Source organism: Somniosus microcephalus, chromosome 6 (assembly GCF_052327205.1).
Source record: "Somniosus microcephalus isolate GS21.2 chromosome 6, FLI_Smic_1.0, whole genome shotgun sequence".
Lineage (NCBI taxonomy): Eukaryota > Metazoa > Chordata > Chondrichthyes > Squaliformes > Somniosidae > Somniosus > Somniosus microcephalus.
Genome location: NC_140992.1, coordinates 10,880,865 through 10,897,810, shown reverse-complemented (window position 1 = coordinate 10,897,810; position 16,946 = coordinate 10,880,865). Strand labels below are relative to the sequence as shown.

The window sequence follows — 16,946 nt, the reverse complement described above, 5'->3', positions numbered from 1 at the left end:
GCAGGGGAGGAGGGGCAGGGCAAGGCAGGGCAGGGGAGCAGAGGAGAGAGCAGGGGAGGAGGGGCAGGGCAGGGGAGCAGAGGAGAGAGCAGGGGAGGAGGGGCAGGGCAGGAGAGGGGAGCGGAGGATAGAGCAGGGAGGAGGGGAAGGGCAGGAGAGGGGAGCGGAGGATAGAGCAGGGGAGGAGGAGAAGGGCAGGGGAGGGGAGCGGAGGAGAGAGCAGGGGAGGAGGAGGAGGGCAGGGGAGGGGAGCAGAGGAGAGAGCGGGGGGGAGGGCAGGGCAGCGGAGGGGAGTGGAGGAGAGAGCAGGGGAGGAGGGGAAGGGCAGGGGAGGGGAGCGGAGGAGAGAGCAGGGGAGGAGGGGAAGGGCAGGGGAGGGGAGCGGAGGAGAGAGCAGGGGAGGAGGAGGAGGGCAGGGGAGGGGAGCAGAGGAGAGAGCGGGGGGGAGGGCAGGGCAGCGGAGGGGAGCAGAGGAGAGAGCAGGGGAGGAGGGGCAGGGCGGGGAGCAGACGAAAGAGCAGGGGAGGAGGGGGAGGGCAGGGCAGGGGAGATGGGGAAGGGGAGGGGAGCAGAGGAGAGAGCAGGGGAGGAGGGCAGGGGAGGGGAGCGGAGGAGGGAGGAGGGGGAAGGCAGGGCAGGGGAGATGGGGAAGGGCAGGGGAGGGGAGCAGAGGAGAGAGCAGGGGAGGAGGGGGAGGACAGGGCAGGTGGAGGAGGGGATTTGAGGGGAAATATTTTCACCCAGAGGGTGGTGGGGGTCTGGAACTCACTGCCTGAAAGGGTGGTAGAGGCAGAAACCCTCATCACATTTAAAAAGTACTTGGCTATGCACTTGAAGTGCTGTAACCGACAGGGCTACGGACCAAGAGCTGGAAAGTGGGATTAGGCTGGAGAGCTTTGTCGGCCGGCGCGGACACGATGGGCTGAATGGCCTCCTTCGGTGCTGTAAATTTCTATGATTCTATGAGAACAGGGCGAGGGGAGACCAAGGGTGGGGAGAGCAGAGCGAGTTTACTGAGCATCACTACATCAAGGGCTTGGTTCAGTTTATAAAACGTGTGTGGCTCAATAAAGCTTCACAGTCAGTGAGCCACAATTGTGTGCGTGTGCAGGTCACGGCTCCCAATAATCTGGACCATCTGTCACCCCGAGGTGAAGAAGTTAAAGGATTGAATAAACATTGCAAATAAATGACTAGTAATCTCTCGTGTTTACAAACGGTGAGTTCAGAGTCGCACAGCCCCAGAGGGAGACTTTGTCACAGAATCATAGAGCGCAGGAGGAGGCCATTCGGCCCATCCTGCCTGTGCCGGCTCTCTGAAAGAGCTCTCCAATTAGTCCCACTTCCCCATCTCTTTCCCCACAGCCCTGCAAATGTTTCCCTTTCAAGTATTTATCCAATTCCCTTTTGAAAGTTACTAATTGAATCTGCTTCCACCGCCCTTTCAGGCAGCGCGTTCCAGATCACAACAACCCGCTGCATAAAAAGCAATATACTTCTGAGGGGGTGACCTGATAAAGGTCTTTAAGATTATGAAGGGGTTTGACAGGGTAGACGTAGAGAAAATGTTTCCACTTGCGGTGGATTCCAAAACTAGTGGGCTTAAATATAAGATAATCACTAATAATCCAATAAAGAATTGAGGAAAAACTTCTTTATTCAGAGAGTGGTGAGAATGTGGAACTCGCTACCACAGGGAGTGGCTGAGGCGAAGAGCATTGATGCATTTAAGGGGAAGCTGGATAAACACACGAGGGAGAAATGAATAGAAGGATATGTTGATAGGGTGAGATGGAGTAGGCTCGTGTGGAGCATACACACCGGCACAGACCAGTTGGGCCGAATGGCCTGTTTCTGTGCTGTACACTCGATGCAAATGGTGGAAGCGTGAGGTAAACCATGAAGTTGTGTTTGACGTCAAGCTTGTTATTAAAAACTCGTTAATTGTAGATAGAAGAGAGACTGAGGGTAGTGAGATGTTCCCCAATTTTGAGATCCTGGGGAAGTCTAGAGTCTTGATTTCAACACGGTGAGGATTCCGGGCAGGGTAGGAGCATGTAGGGCAGAGAATGCAGCTTAATAAAGAGACAGAACTTGCAATTCTATAGCGCCTTTCACAACCTCAGGACGTCCCAAAATCCTTTACAGCCAATGAGGTCCTTTTGAAGTGTAGTCACTGTTGTAATGTAGCAGCCTATTTGTGCACAGCAAGGTCCCACAAACAGCAACATGATAATGGTCAGATAATCTATTTTAGATGTTGGTTGAGGGATAAATATTGCCCAGGATGAACTAGGGATAACTCCCCTGCTCTTCTTTCAGTAGTGCCATGGGATCTTTTACGTCCACCTGAGAGAGCAGACGGGGCCTCGGTTTAATGCCTCATCTGAAAGACGGTATTTCCGACATTGCAGCACTGCCCTGGAGTGCCAGCCTAGATATTTGTGCTCAAGTCGCTGGAGTGGGACTTGAACCCACAACCTTCTGACTCAGAGGCGAGGGTGCCGCCCACTGAGCCACGGCTGACCCCAGAGCTTAGGAGGAACAAGAGAGTAATTTGAGACGTGACGTGAGTGTAGCGAGCTCGGGAGGAACAGGTGACTTTGGACCTCTGGTTACCCAAAGCTCTCCACCACTGGGGGCTTTCCTCGCCTCATGTCTGGGTCTGTTGTAGACTCACTGATAGAGATTGATCGCTGTGATTGGTCAACAACTCCATTATCGTTGGATCATGTGACTACCAGGTTGGTAGAAGGCGAACTCGATGGACCTCGGTCTTTCCTCGTCGGGCGATTCCTATGAGAGGAAGTGGTAGATGGACAGGAAAGGATGCAATGGTTAGGGAGGGAAAAACAAGGGGCGACGAGCTTTTTCTTACATCGTGTTTCAGATCTGGGATCTGCTGTAGAACTGTCTAACTTTGAACTCCCTCCAGGTAGCAGGAGGTACAGGTCCTGACGTAGGAGGCCCACGGAGAGAAACCACCAGTGTTTCACGCACATGGGCAGTGTGGCAGGGTAGACAGACGTCACAGAATCTTCCAGCACAGGAGGAGGCCATTCGGCCCATCGTGTCTGTGCCGGCTCGTTGAAAGAGCTCTCCAATTAGTCCCACTCCCCCCCTCACTGCTCTTTCCCCACAGCCCTGCAAATGTTTCTTCTTCTAGCATTTATCCAATTCCCTTTTGAAAGTTGCTATTGAATCTATGTAATACAGATAGACTACCCTTTATCCGAACTTCCGAAAACCGAAACCCTCTAAAAACCGAAGGTTTTTTCGTTCAGCGTAAGTCGTGCGCACGACATGACCAGAGTGGCGCACGACTTACACTGAGCAGGGCAGAGGGTCACTGAGTTCCCTCCTGGGTAGGAGATTGCAGGCCGAGCCGGGCAGTGTGAAGGAGGTATACCGGGAGAGTGAACCCAACAATACAGCGGCCCGTCCGATATTCTTTTCTCCGCCCCGCCCCCCCGCCGACCCCCACCCTTTCGGATAAGGGATAGTGTATCCTTTATCCGCACTTCCGAAAACCGAAATCCTCTGAAAACCGAAAGTGTTTTCGTTCAGCGTAAGTCGTGTGCGTGACCCCGACGCCGACCCCGACCCCCCCGCCAACCCCCACCCCCCGCCGACCCCCACCCCCGACCCCCGCCGACCCCGACCCCCACCCCCGACAAATTTCCCAGTCTTATAAAATACCTTCCGAAATCCGAAATTTTCCGAAAACCGAAACACGGCTGGTCCCGAGGTTTTCGGATAAAGGATAGTCTACCTGTAACGTTTTATTATGTTACAGATGCTGCATAAATATAAGTTACTGTTGTTGAATCTGCTTCCACCGCCCTTTCAGGCAGCGCATTCCAGATCACAACAACTCGCTGCATTTAAAAAATATCTCCTCAGGTCGCCTCTGGTTCTTTTGCCAATTATCTTCAATCTGTGTCCTCTGGTTACCGACCCTCCCGCCAGTGGAAACAGTTTCTCCTTATTTACTCCACCAAAACCCTTCATTATTTTGAACACCTCTATCAAATCTTCCTTTACCCTTCTCTGCTCTAAGGAGAACAACCCCAGTTTCTCCAGTCTCTCCACATAACTGAAGTCCCTCATCCTCTGGTACCGTTCTTGTAAATCTCCTCTACGCCCTCTCTAAGACCTTGCTGTCCTTCCTAAGGTGCGGTGCCCAGAATTAGACACAATGCTTCAGCACAGCTTCCTTGCTGCGCTGGGCCGAGTTTGTTGTTGTGCACGGTCAAAGATGCAGAACTTTATATATCTCTCTTTTTTTTATTTTCTTCTCACTTTTAGGATTAAGGTCCAGGCAGTGAATGGAATTGGCGCTGGGCCCTTCAGCCAAACGGTGAAAGCCAAGACACAACCTCTGCCACCAGCTCCTCCAAGGCTGGAGTGCGCTGCCTCAGGCCCCCAGAGCCTTAAACTCAAGTGGGGGGACAGCAGCAGTGCCAAAGTACTGACCACCGACACCGAGACTATCTATACACTTCAAATGGAGGAAAGGAGTGGAAAGTAAGTACCACTTAAGTATAGAAGATTAAGGGGCGATCTAATTGATGAGGGTTGATTAGGGCAATGCGGTTGACGTGATGTACATGGATTTCCAAAAGGCGTTCGACAAAGTGCCACAAAATAGGCTTACCAGCAAAGTTGAAGCCCGTGGAATAAAAGGGACAGTGGCAGCATGGATATGGAATTGGCTAAGTGACAGGAAACAGAGAGTAGTGGTGAACAGTTGTTTTTCGGACTGGAGGAAGGTATACAGTGGTGTTCCCCAGGGGTCGGTTCTAGGCCCACTGCTTTTCTTGATATATATTAATGACTTGGACTTGGGTGTACAGGGCACAATTTCAAAATTTGCAGATGACACAAAACTTGGAAGTATAGTGAACAGTGAGGAGGAGAGTGATAGACTTCAGGAGGACATAGACAGGCTGGTGGAATGGGCGGACACGTGGCAGATGAAATTTAATGCAGAAAAGTGCGAAGTGATACATTTTGGTAGAATGAATGAAGAGAGGAATATAAACTAACAGGTACAATCCTAAAGGGAGCGCATGAACGGGGAGACCTGGGGGTATGTGTGCACAAATCGTTGAAGGTGGCAGGGCAGGTTGAGAAAGGAGTTAAAAAAGCATACGGGATCCTGGGCTTCATAAATAGAAGTATAGAGTACAAAAGTGTGGAAATTACGATTAACCTGTATAAAACACTGGTTCGGCCTCAACTGGAATATTGAGTCCTATTCTGGGCACCGCACTTTACGAAGGATGTGAAGGCCTTAGAGAGGGTGCAGAAAATATTTACGAGAATGATTCCAGGGATGAGGGACTTCAGTTACGTGGATAGACTGGAGAAGCTGGGGTTGTTCTCCTTGGAGCAGAGAAGATTGAGAGATTTGATAGAGGTGTTCAAAATCATGAGGGGTCTGGACAGAGTAGATAGAGAGAAACTGTTCCCATTGGCGGGAGGGTCGAGAACCAGAGGACACAGATTTAAGGTGATTGGCAGAAGACCAAAGGTGACATGAGGAAAAACCTTTTTACTCAGCAAATGGTTAGGATCTAAAATGCACTGCCTGAAAGGGTGGTGGAGGCAGACTCAATCACGGCTTTCAAAAGGGAGTTGGATAAGTACCTGCAGGAAAGAAATTTGCAGGGCTACAGGAAAAGGGCGGGGGAGTGGGACTAGCTGAAGTGCTCTTGCAGAGAGCCGGCATGGGCTCGATGGGCCGAAAGGCCGCCTTCCGTGCTGTAACCAGTCTATGATTCTAATTGAGGTGTCCTGCGGCCAATATTTCTCCCACAACCAACATTACTAAAAGCAGATGATCAGGTCATTTATCTCATTGCTGTTTGTGGGATCTTGCTGTGCGCAAAATTGTCTGCCGCGTTTCCTACATCACAGCAGTGACTACACTTCAAAAGTACTTCATTGTAGGGCTGGAGGAGGTTTCAGAGATAGGGAGGGGCGAGGCCATGGAGGGATTGGAACACAAGGACAGAGCTGTACATGTTCCCACCAGATACAACCTAACTGGCTGCGGGGTGACATCTGACATTCACACCGCACCTTCAATATAGCAAAGACACGGCCTGAGGTGCTTCATAGAGGTGTGATAACAATGGCTGCCAAGCCAAAGAAGGAGGTATTAGGAGAGGTCCTGGGCCAGTAATTATCCTTCACCCAACATCACTAAAACAGATTATCCAGTCATTATCACATTGCTCTCTGGGGGAACTTGCTGTGCACAAATTGGCTGCCGCGTTTCCTACATTACAACAGTGAACACACCTCTAAAAAAGTACTTCATTGGCTGTAAAGAGCTTTGGGACATCCTGCGGACGTGTAAGGCGCTATAGAAATGTAAGTCTTTCTTTAAGATGAGGAGCAGGAGTACTCCTGCCCCGCCCCCGGCCCCTCTAGGTAACCTTCGACCTCCCCCTCTGGCAATCTGAGACCCGCCAAGAAAATAATCCGACTCATTGATGAATTTGAAGCTCCAGGTCTGCCCAAGAGTCTGCAGGGGCTGGCCGCCGCACCGAGCTCCAACCCAGCGTGGCTCAGTGAGTCGCCTCTCCCTCTGGATCAGGGGCTGGCCGCACCGAGCTCTAACCCAGCATGGCTCAGTGGGTCGCACTCTCCCTCTGGATCAGGGGCTGGCCGCACCGAGCTCTAACCCAGCATGGCTCAGTGGGTCGCACTCTCCCTCTGGATCAGGGGCTGGCCGCACCGAGCTCTAACCCAGCGTGGCTCAGTGGGTCGCACTCTCCCTCTGGATCAGGGACTGGCCGCCGCACCGAGCTCCAACCCAGCGTGGCTCAGTGAGTCGCACTCTCCCTCTGGATCAGGGGCTCGCCGCCGCACCGAGCTCTAACCCAGCGTGGCTCAGTGAGTCGCACTCTCCCTCTGGATCAGGGGCTGGCCGCACCGAGCTCTAACCCAGCGTGGCTCAGTGAGTCGCACTCTCCCTCTGGATCAGGGGCTGGCCGCCGCACCGAGCTCTAACCCAGCGTGGCTCAGTGAGTCGCACTCTCCCTCTGAATCAGGGGCTCGCCGCCGCACCGAGCTCCAACCCAGTGTGGCTCAGTGAGTCGCACTCTCCCTCTGGATCAGGGGCTCGCCGCCGCACCGAGCTCTAACCCAGCGTGGCTCAGTGAGTCGCACTCTCCCTCTGGATCAGGGGCTCGCCGCACCGAGCTCTAACCCAGCGTGGCTCAGTGAGTCGCACTCTCCCTCTGGATCAGGGGCTCGCCGCCGCACCGAGCTCCAACCCAGCGTGGCTCAGTGAGTCGCACTCTCCCTCTGGATCAGGGGCTCGCCGCCGCACCGAGCTCTAACCCAGCGTGGCTCAGTGAGTCGCACTCTCCCTCTGGATCAGGGGCTGGCCGCACCGAGCTCTAACCCAGCGTGGCTCAGTGAGTCGCACTCTCCCTCTGGATCAGGGGCTGGCCGCCGCACCGAGCTCTAACCCAGCGTGGCTCAGTGAGTCGCACTCTCCCTCTGAATCAGGGGCTCGCCGCCACACCGAGCTCCAACCCAGCGTGGCTCAGTGAGTCGCACTCTCCCTCTGGATCAGGGGCTCGCCGCCACACCGAGCTCTAACCCAGCGTGGCTCAGTGAGTCGCACTCTCCCTCTGGATCAGGCGCTCGCCGCCACACCAAGCTCTAACCCAGTGTGGCTCAGTGGGTCGCACTCTCCCTCTGGATCAGGGGCTCGCCACACCGAGCTCTAACCCAGCGTGGCTCAGTGAGTCGCACTCTCCCTCTGGATCAGGGGCTCGCCGCTGCACCGAGCTCTAACCCAGCATGGATCAGTGAGTCGCACTCTCCCTCTGGATCAGGGGCTCGCCGCCGCACCGAGCTCTAACCCAGCGTGGCTCAGTGAGTCGCACTCTCCCTCTGGATCAGGGGCTCGCCGCACCGAGCTCCAACCGAGTGTGGCTCAGTGAGTCGCACTCTCCCTCTAGATCAGGGGCCGCCGCACCGAGCTCTAACCCAGCGTGGCTCAGTGAGTTGCACTCTCCCTCTGGATCAGGGGCTCGCCGCCGCACCGAGCTCCAACCCAGCATGGCTCAGTGGGTCGCACTCTCCCTCTGGATCAGGGGCTGGCCGCACCGAGCTCTAACCCAGCGTGGCTCAGTGAGTCACACTCTCCCTCTGGATTGGGCTGGCCACACCGAGCTCTAACCCAGCGTGGCTCAGTGAGTCGCACTCTCCCTCTGGATCAGGGGCTCGCCGCCGCACCGAGCTCTAACCCAGCATGGCTCAGTGGGTCGCACTCTCCCTCTGGATCAGGGGCTCGCCGCCGCACCGAGCTCTAACCCAGCGTGGCTCAGTGGGTCGCACTCTCCCCTCTGGATCAGGGGCTCGCCGCCGCACCGAGCTCTAACCCAGCGTGGCTCAGTGGGTCGCACTGTCCCTCTGGATCAGGGGCTCGCCGCCGCACTGAGCTCTAACCCAGCGTGGCTCAGTGAGTCGCACTCTCCCTCTGGATCAGGGGCTGGCCGCACCGAGCTCTAACCCAGCGTGGCTCAGTGAGTCGCACTCTCCCTCTGGATCAGGAGCTCGCCGCTGCACCGAGCTCTAACCCAGCGTGGCTCAGTGAGTCGCACTCTCCCTCTGGATCAAGGGCTCGCCGCACCGAGCTCTAACCCAGCATGGTTCAGTGGGTCGCACTCTCCCTCTGGATCAGGGGCTCGCCGCCGCACCGAGCTCTAACCCAGCGTGGCTCAGTGAGTCGCACTCTCCCTCTGGATCAGGGGCTGGCCGCAACGAGCTCTAACCCAGCGTGGCTCAGTGGGTCGCACACACCCCTCTGGATCAGGGGCTTGCCGCCGCACCGAGCTCTAACCCAGCATGGCTCAGTGAGTCGCACTCTCCCTCTGGATCAGGGGCTCGCCGCCACACCGAGCTCTAACCCAGCATGGCTCAGTGAGTCGCACTCTCCCTCTGGATCAGGGGCTCGCCGCCGCACCGAGCTCTAACCCAGCGTGGCTCAGTGAGTCGCACTCTCCCTCTGGATCAGGGGCTGGCCGCACTGAGCTCTAACCCAGCGTGGATCAGTGAGTCGCACTCTCCCTCTGGATCAGGGGCCGCCGCACCAAGCTCTAACCCAGCGTGGCTCAGTGAGTCGCACTCTCCCTCTGGATCAGGGGCTCGCCGCCGCACCGAGCTCTAACCCAGCGTGGCTCAGTGAGTCGCACTCTCCCTCTGGATCAGGGGCTCGCCGCCGCACCGAGCTCTAACCCAGCGTGGCTCAGTGAGTCGCACTCTCCCTCTGGATCAGGGGCTGGCTGCCGCACCAAGCTCTAACCCAGCGTGGCTCAGTGAGTCGCACTCTCCCTCTGGATCAGGGGCTCGCCACCGCACCGAGCTCTAACCCAGCGTGGCTCAGTGAGTCGCACTCTCCCTCTGGATCAGGGGCTCACTGCCGCACCGAGCTCTAACACAGCGTGGCTCAGTGAGTCGCACTCTCCCTCTGAATCAGGGGCTGGCCACACCGAGCTCTAACCCAGCATGGCTCAGTGAGTCGCACACTCCCCTCTGAATCAGGGGCTGGCCACACCGAGCTCTAACCCAGCATGGCTCAGTGAGTCGCACACTCCCCTCTGAATCAGGGGCTGGCCACACCGAGCTCTAACCCAGCGTGGCTCAGTGAGTCACACTGTCCCTCTGAATCAGGGGCTCGCCGCCGCACCGAGCTCTAACCCAGCGTGGCTCAGTGAGTCGCACTCTCCCTCTGGATCAGGGGCTGGCCGCCGCACCGAGCTCTAACCCAGCGTGGCTCAGTGAGTCGCACTCTCCCTCTGGATCAGGGGCTGGCCGCAATGAGCTCTAACCCAGCGTGGCTCAGTGAGTCGCACTCTCCCTCTGGATCAGGGGCTCGCCGCCGCACCGAGCTCTAACCCAGCGTGGCTCAGTGAGTCGCACTCTCCCTCTGGATCAGGGGCTGGCCGCAACGAGCTCTAACCCAGCGTGGCTCAGTGAGTCGCACTCTCCCTCTGGATCGGGGCTCGCCGCCGCACCGAGCTCTAACCCAGCGTGGCTCAGTGGGTCGCACTCTCCCTCTGGATCAGGGGCTCGCCGCCGCACCGAGCTCTAACCCAGCATGGCTCAGTGAGTCGCACTCTCCCTCTGAATCAGGGGCTGGCCGCTGCACCGAGCTCTAACCCAGCGTCGCTCAGTGAGTCGCACTCTCCCTCTGGATCAAGGGCTCGCCGCCGCACCGAGCTCTAACCCAGCGTGGCTCAGTGAGTCGCACACTCTCCCTCTGGATCAGGGGCTCGCCGCCACACCGAGCTCTAACCCAGCGTGGCTCAGTGAGTCGCACACTCTCCCTCTGGATCAGGGGCTCGCCACCGCACCGAGCTCTAACCCAGCATGGCTCAGTGAGTCGCACACTCTCCCTCTGGATCAGGGGCTCACCGCCGCACCGAGCTCTAACCCAGCGTGGCTCAGTGAGTCGCACTCTCCCTCTGGATCAGGGGCTTGCCGCACCGAGCTCTAACCCAGCGTGGCTCAGTGAGTCGCACTCTCCCTCTGAATCAGGAGCTCGCCGCCACACCGAGCTCTAACCCAGCATGGCTCAGTGAGTCGCACACTCCCTTTGGATCAGGGGCTGGCCGCCACACCAAACTCCAACACCAGCGTGGCTCAGTGAGTCGCACACTCCCTCTGGATCAGGGGCTCGCCGCCGCACCGACCTCTAACCCAGCTTGGCTCAGTGGGTCGCACTCTCCCATCTGAATCGGGGTCGTGGCTTCGAGTCCTGCTCAAAGACTTGAGCGCACAATCTAGACGACACCTCCGACAGTGCCGCGCTCCCTGCACTGTATTATGTACCCAAGTGTCTCTGGAGTGGGAATTGAGCCCGCGATGGTCAGCAGTGCTACTCGCTGAAGCCAGTGCCATGAGCACATCACAGACCCTGCAGATTGGTACTGAACCCAACAAAGACCATCCCTTTTTAGATAATCTGAAGCCCTCCCCCCTGCCCACTACCCCCTCTCTCACCGTATCCCTCTCTCACCGTATCCCTCTCTCACCGTATCCCGCTCTCGCCGTATCCCGCTCTCGCCGTATCCCGCTCTCGCCGTATCCCTCTCTCACCGTATCCCGCTCTCGCCGTATCCCGCTCTCACCGTATCCCTCTCTCACCGTATCCCGCTCTCACCGTATCCCTCTCTCACCGTATCCCTCTCCCACCGTATCCCTCTCTCACCGTATCCCTCTCTCACCGTATCCCGCTCACACCGTATCCCTCTCTCACCGTATCCCTCTCACCGTATCCCCCTCTCGCCGTATCCCCCGCTCACCGTATCCCTCTCTCACCGTATCCCCCTCTCACCGTATCCCCCTCTCACCGTATCCCTCTCTCACCGTATCCCTCTCTCACCGTATCCCCCTCTCACCGTATCCCTCTCTCACCGTATCCCTCTCTCACCGTATCCCTCTCTCACCGTATCCCTCTCTCACCGTATCCCTCTCTCACCGTATCCCCCTCTCACCGTATCCCTCTCTCACCGTATCCCTCTCTCACCGTATCCCCCTCTCACCGTATCCCTCTCTCACCGTATCCCTCTCTCACCGTATCCCTCTCTCACCGTATCCCTCTCTCACCGTATCCCTCTCTCACCGTATCCCTCTCACCGTATCCCTCTCTCACCGTATCCCTCACCCCTCTCTCTCTCCAGAAAGACACCCAGCTGCCCCTTGACCCCGTTTACGCCCCCTCTTTCAATGTCCTTCCCTGCTAACCTAATTACCCCCACTTCATTACCCTTTGGGCGAAAAGCTTTCCCTCGCCTTTCCTCCTTACTCCCCCCAAACCTCCTCATTTTAATAGTTCCCCGGGGATTCCGCTGCCCCACCACCGCAATGATCAATTTGCCTGGTTCTGTCTATTAATTCCCTTCGGCTAGCTTGCCTCATTTCCAAATCTTTTCTCTTTTCCCCTGAGCTAATCATCACCAGAAATCATCCCTCAGTACCCTTGCAAGGGCAGTTAAATCCTAGATAATAATGGAAACCAGCCTGGGCCAACCTGTTCAGTTCTATGTACAGATTAGCACATAACACTCTGCTGTACAAATTAGCACTGAACTGGCAATCTCCCTCGCAGAAACCATAAGCGTGGCAGATGTAGGGATCAAAGATTCCGTACTGACGCTGTATTTATTTTGTGACTTTCATGTCCTCAAAGCTCGGCCAACCCTTTACTTTTGATAATGATTTACAATTCTCATTCTTGTTTTTAACTCACTTCCTGGCCTCTCCCTCGCTGGCTCTCTAACCTCCTCCAGCCCTCCCAACCACGCTGCCCCCCCGCCCCCCCCGAACTCTCCATTCCTCTGTCTGTTCTGGCCTGTTGTGCAGCACATCCCTCCCACCCACCCTCTTTGGCACTATTAGAAGTGCCTTCAGCCAGCTAGGTCCCACTCTCTCCTCCAGCCCGACGATCTCTGCGCTCCTCCAATTCTGGCCTCTTCCGCATCCCCAGATTTTCATCGCTCCACCACTGGCGGCCGTGCCTTCAGCTGCCTGGACCCAGAACTCTTGAGTTCCCTCCCTAAACCTCCCCGCCTCTCTTTCTTTTTTCCATTTTCTGGGATCAGGCTTTGATTTTTGTTTGGCGGGGGGGAGTGTAGGGTTCGACTGGTGGAACCTCCACCTGCTGGTGTACGGATCCATGGCCGCTACTTCATGTACAAGCTAAGATGATGAATGCCAGCAGGCTGTTGGACTGTGGGGGGCGTCGCAACTGAGTGTAAGCCTGTTTTCTCACGTGCACAGACATGTGTGCACACACAAACGCACACACACATGGACATGGACATGCGTATGGGCGCACACACACACACACACACGTATGGACGCGCGCACTCACACGTATGGACGTGCACGCACACACGTATGGATGTGCGCACACACGTATGGACACGCGCGCACGGACGCACATGCACACCAACGACACTCAGTGGGCAGGGATCAGGGGCAGGAACCCTGGCCGGTTTCCCCTCTGTAGCCCAGGAGCACTGAGGGCCCGAGTGTCACACACCGTCCCCCGGCCCACCTCCGAGCAGCTGACTCAGCACGGGTACAGATAGAATCTGGGGAGCTCCTTCGACTAAATTAACTCAAATACTCTATACTGGCTTTCGGGAATGAGACGTCAAACCGAGGGTCCTGTCTCCCCTCTCGGGTGGACGTAAAAGACGCTCGGTGTGTACACGAGGCGGTGGGGACGTTCCCTCCGTAGGGATAGATCCAAACCCCCCCCCCGGAATATCAGGACACGAGGGAAACAAAACTCACGGCGAGGAGAACCCGAGAAACTTTTCATCACCAGCTGAAAGTTACTGGGCGCCCTGACGGATGCCCATTGTGGTTGGATTCTTCACCTCTTTGTTTGGCCTGAGAGAGCCAGGTGAAGGGTCAAAGGCCATCGTGCTGGAGCCCCAACATTGCCCCTGATTAGAACGTAGGTGAAAGGCTGAACGGGCTGGGGCTCTTTTCTCCAGAAAGACCCATTTGTTAATGCTCCTGTCGTAGAATCATAGAAAGTTACGGCACAGAAGGAGGCCATTCGGCCCATCGTGTCTGTGCCAGCCGAAAAAGAGCTATCCAGTCTAATCTCACTTTCCAGCTCTTGGTCCGTAGCCTTGCAGGTTACGGCACTTCAAGTGCATATGCACGTACTTTTTAAATAACTAAGACCGCCTATTTCCACCTCCATAACATCGCCCGTCTCCGCCCTTGCCTCAGTTCATCCGCTGCTGAAACCCTCATCCATGCCTTTGTTACCTCTGGACATGACTATTCCAACGCACTGGCCGGCCTCCCACATTCTACCCTACATAAACTTTGAGGTCATCCCAAACTCGGCTGCCCGTGTCCTAACTCCCACCAAGTCCCGTGCGCCATCACCCCTGTGCTCGCTGACCTACACTGGCTCCTGGTTAATCAACGCCTCAAATTAAAAATTCTCATCCTTGTTTTCAAATCCCTCCGTGGCCTCGCCCCTCCCTATCTCTGTAAACTCCACCAGCCCCCCCGAGATATCTGCGCTCCTCAAATTCTGGCCCCCTTGAGCATCCCTGATTTTAATCGCTCCACCATTGGCGGCCGTGCCTTCAGCTGCCTGGGCCCTAAACTCTGGAATTCCCTCCCTAAACCCCTCTACATCTCTCTCCTCCTTTATGCCGCTCCTTTAAACCTACCTCTTTGACCAAGCTTTTGGTCACCTGCCCTAATGTCTCCTTCTGTGGCTCGGTGTCAAAATTTTGTCGTATATAAATGCAACTTGGTGTTGTTGTTAAATGTGCTGAGGGTTTCTGCCTCTACCACCCTTTCAGACAGTGAGTTCCAGACCCCCACCACCCTCTGGGTGAAAATATTTTTCCTCAACTCCCCTCTAATCCTTCTACCAATTACTTAAAATCTGTGCCCCCTGGTTATTGACCCTTCTGCTAGGGGAACTAGGTCCTTCCTATCCACTCTATCGAGGCCCCTCATAATTTTATGCACCTCAATTAAATCTTCCCTCAGCCTCCTCTGTGCCAAAGCCCGGCCTATCCAATCTAAGCCCGGCCTGTCCAATCAAAGCCCGGCCTGTCCAATCAAAGCCCGGCCTGTCCAATCAAAGCCCGGCCTGTCCAATCAAAGCCCGGCCTGTCCAATCAAAGCCCGGCCTGTCCAATCAAAGCCCGGCCTGTCCAATCAAAGCCCGGCCTGTCCAATCAAAGCCCGGCCTGTCCAATCAAAGCCCGGCCTGTCCAATCTAAGCCCGGCCTGTCCAATCCTGTGAAGCTCCTTGGGACCTTCTTGCGACATTAAAGGCACTGCATAAATGCAAGTTGTTGTTTTTCCAGATCTAATCACTGTGTGGGCAGGATCACGAGCTGCAAGTGAAATAATTCAAGGAGGCTGAACACAAAAAACATCTCTTTCACAGATTGATGACACGGGAGCTGGTTAGTGAGGAAGGCAGGCAGGCAGTCAGTCGGAGTTCTCCAACAGCCATTAGCGAAGATGGTGAAAGGACCCCGTGGCACGACCACGGTTCATTTCATTGGACCAGGGGCTAATGTGCTGCTGATTGCACAAATTGCTTCTGCGCTTTCCATGTCAATATTGTTTGCAGGTGATGCTGTTGAGAAACCAGAGTGAGCAGCTCATTGTGTCGGCTGTTCTGAGAAATCAATTAAAGTCCAATCACTCTCAGCAGCAAATAGGTTTTCTGAGAAAATAGATACTCTCCAACAAAGGCCTCGCTTCTCAGCAATTAATTTGTCCCAGGCTGAGTTATGTGGAGGTGAACTGTATTTAAAAGGAACTTATTTAAGTGAGATAGATCAACTCTTGTTCAAGCAAGTGCCCAAAGGAGAGGTCAACCATTCAACCTAAGCTGCAACCGGAATTCGCTCTCTGGCTCAGCTATTGGGTAACCGAGATCTTGCATTTGCAGAGCATCTCACCTCAAGGCCAGGGCACCTCCCAGTGCTTCACAACTAAAGAATTACCTTTGAAACACGGGGGGTCGCTTTTAACGCTACTCGCTCAGCAGAAAGCTGGCCGGGCGGGGCAGTTAGGATCGCCCCTGGCTCTTACCTGTCCCAAAGCCGCCAGGATCGCAACACCTGCGATTTTAACCCGCTCTCCTGAGCAGGCGGCAAGGACGAGCGCCCGCAGCCGACGGGGTCCTTCTTTACATCTGCATGTTGCGGCCCGATGACATCATTGAGACCCGACTGTAATTTTAACTTGGGCCTGAGCAGGGAATCCACCTGGAGTTAAAATCGGGGCCAGTCTGTCTTTGTTGTGAACAAGTTTGCACGCAGCAAGTTGTGAAATTCTTAGAGGGCTTGACAGGCTGTTTCCCCCCTGGCTGGGGAGTCTCGAACTAGGGGTCACGGTCTCAGGATAAGGGGTCGGCCATTTAAGCCCGAGATGAGGAGAAATCTCTTCACTCAGCGGGTGGTGAATCTTTGGAATTCTCTACCCCAGAGGGCTGTGGAGGCTCAGTCATTGAGTATATTTAAGACTGAGATCGATAGATATTTGGACACGAAGGGAATCAAAGGATATGGGGAATGGGCGGGAAAGTGGAGTTGAGGTAGAAGATCAGCCATGATCTTATTGAATTACAGACACAAATTCAAATTGGAGGGTATGACATGGTAGCTATTACTGAGACATGGCTGCAAGTCAGTCAGGATTGGGAACTAAATATCCCAGGTTATAAGGTCTACAGGACAGATAGGGAAAATGGCAGAGGGGGAGGAGTAGCCTTAGTGATTAAGGATCAATGATAAGAGAGGATTTAAAGAGAGGTAAGCAGCCAGTGGGTTGAATTAAGAAATAGGAAAGGATCTAAGGCTGCATTGGGAGTTGTGCATTGGCCCCCTGGTAGCAGTTCTGAAGTGCTAGATTGTATAAATGCAGAGATTAGACAAGCATGTAGCAAAGGCAGAGTGGTTTTAATGGGGGATTTTAACTTTCATATAGATTGGGAAAAGCAGACTAGCACCTGTCAGGAAGGTAGTAAATTTCTTGAATGTGTCCGGGATAGTTTTCTACAACAATATGTCCTAGAGGCAACAAGGGGGCAATCCATATTAGATTTAATAATGAGCCAGATTTAATTAACAACCTAACTGTGTGTGAACATTTATCCAATAGCGATCATAATATGATCGAGTTCAACGTAGCGTTTGAAAGGGAGAAACGCGAAACCGCTACTAAGATTCTAGATTTGGGTAAGGCCGACTTCAACAGGAGGAGACAGAGACTGTCCACAGTAAACTGGGCAAATCTGTTAATGGGTAAAACGACAGAAGAACAGTGGGAGATGTTTAAGAAAGAATTTAATGTGATACAGAACCAGTTTATACCCCTGAGGGGCAAGAGCTCCACTTGCCAATAAAACC

The 16,946-nt window shown here is 54.8% G+C and overlaps 1 protein-coding gene across 1 annotated transcript in view; it reads left to right on the top strand.

Annotated features, from left to right (window-relative positions):
* fndc3ba (fibronectin type III domain containing 3Ba) overlaps positions 1-16,946 on the top strand; it is a 480,942-nt gene that overhangs the window by 431,176 nt on the left and 32,820 nt on the right. Inside the window, exon 23 of the mRNA XM_085989714.1 lies at positions 4,309-4,527. Coding sequence (XP_085845840.1) covers positions 4,309-4,527 — 219 coding nt within the window. The remainder of the gene's footprint in view (positions 1-4,308; positions 4,528-16,946) is intronic.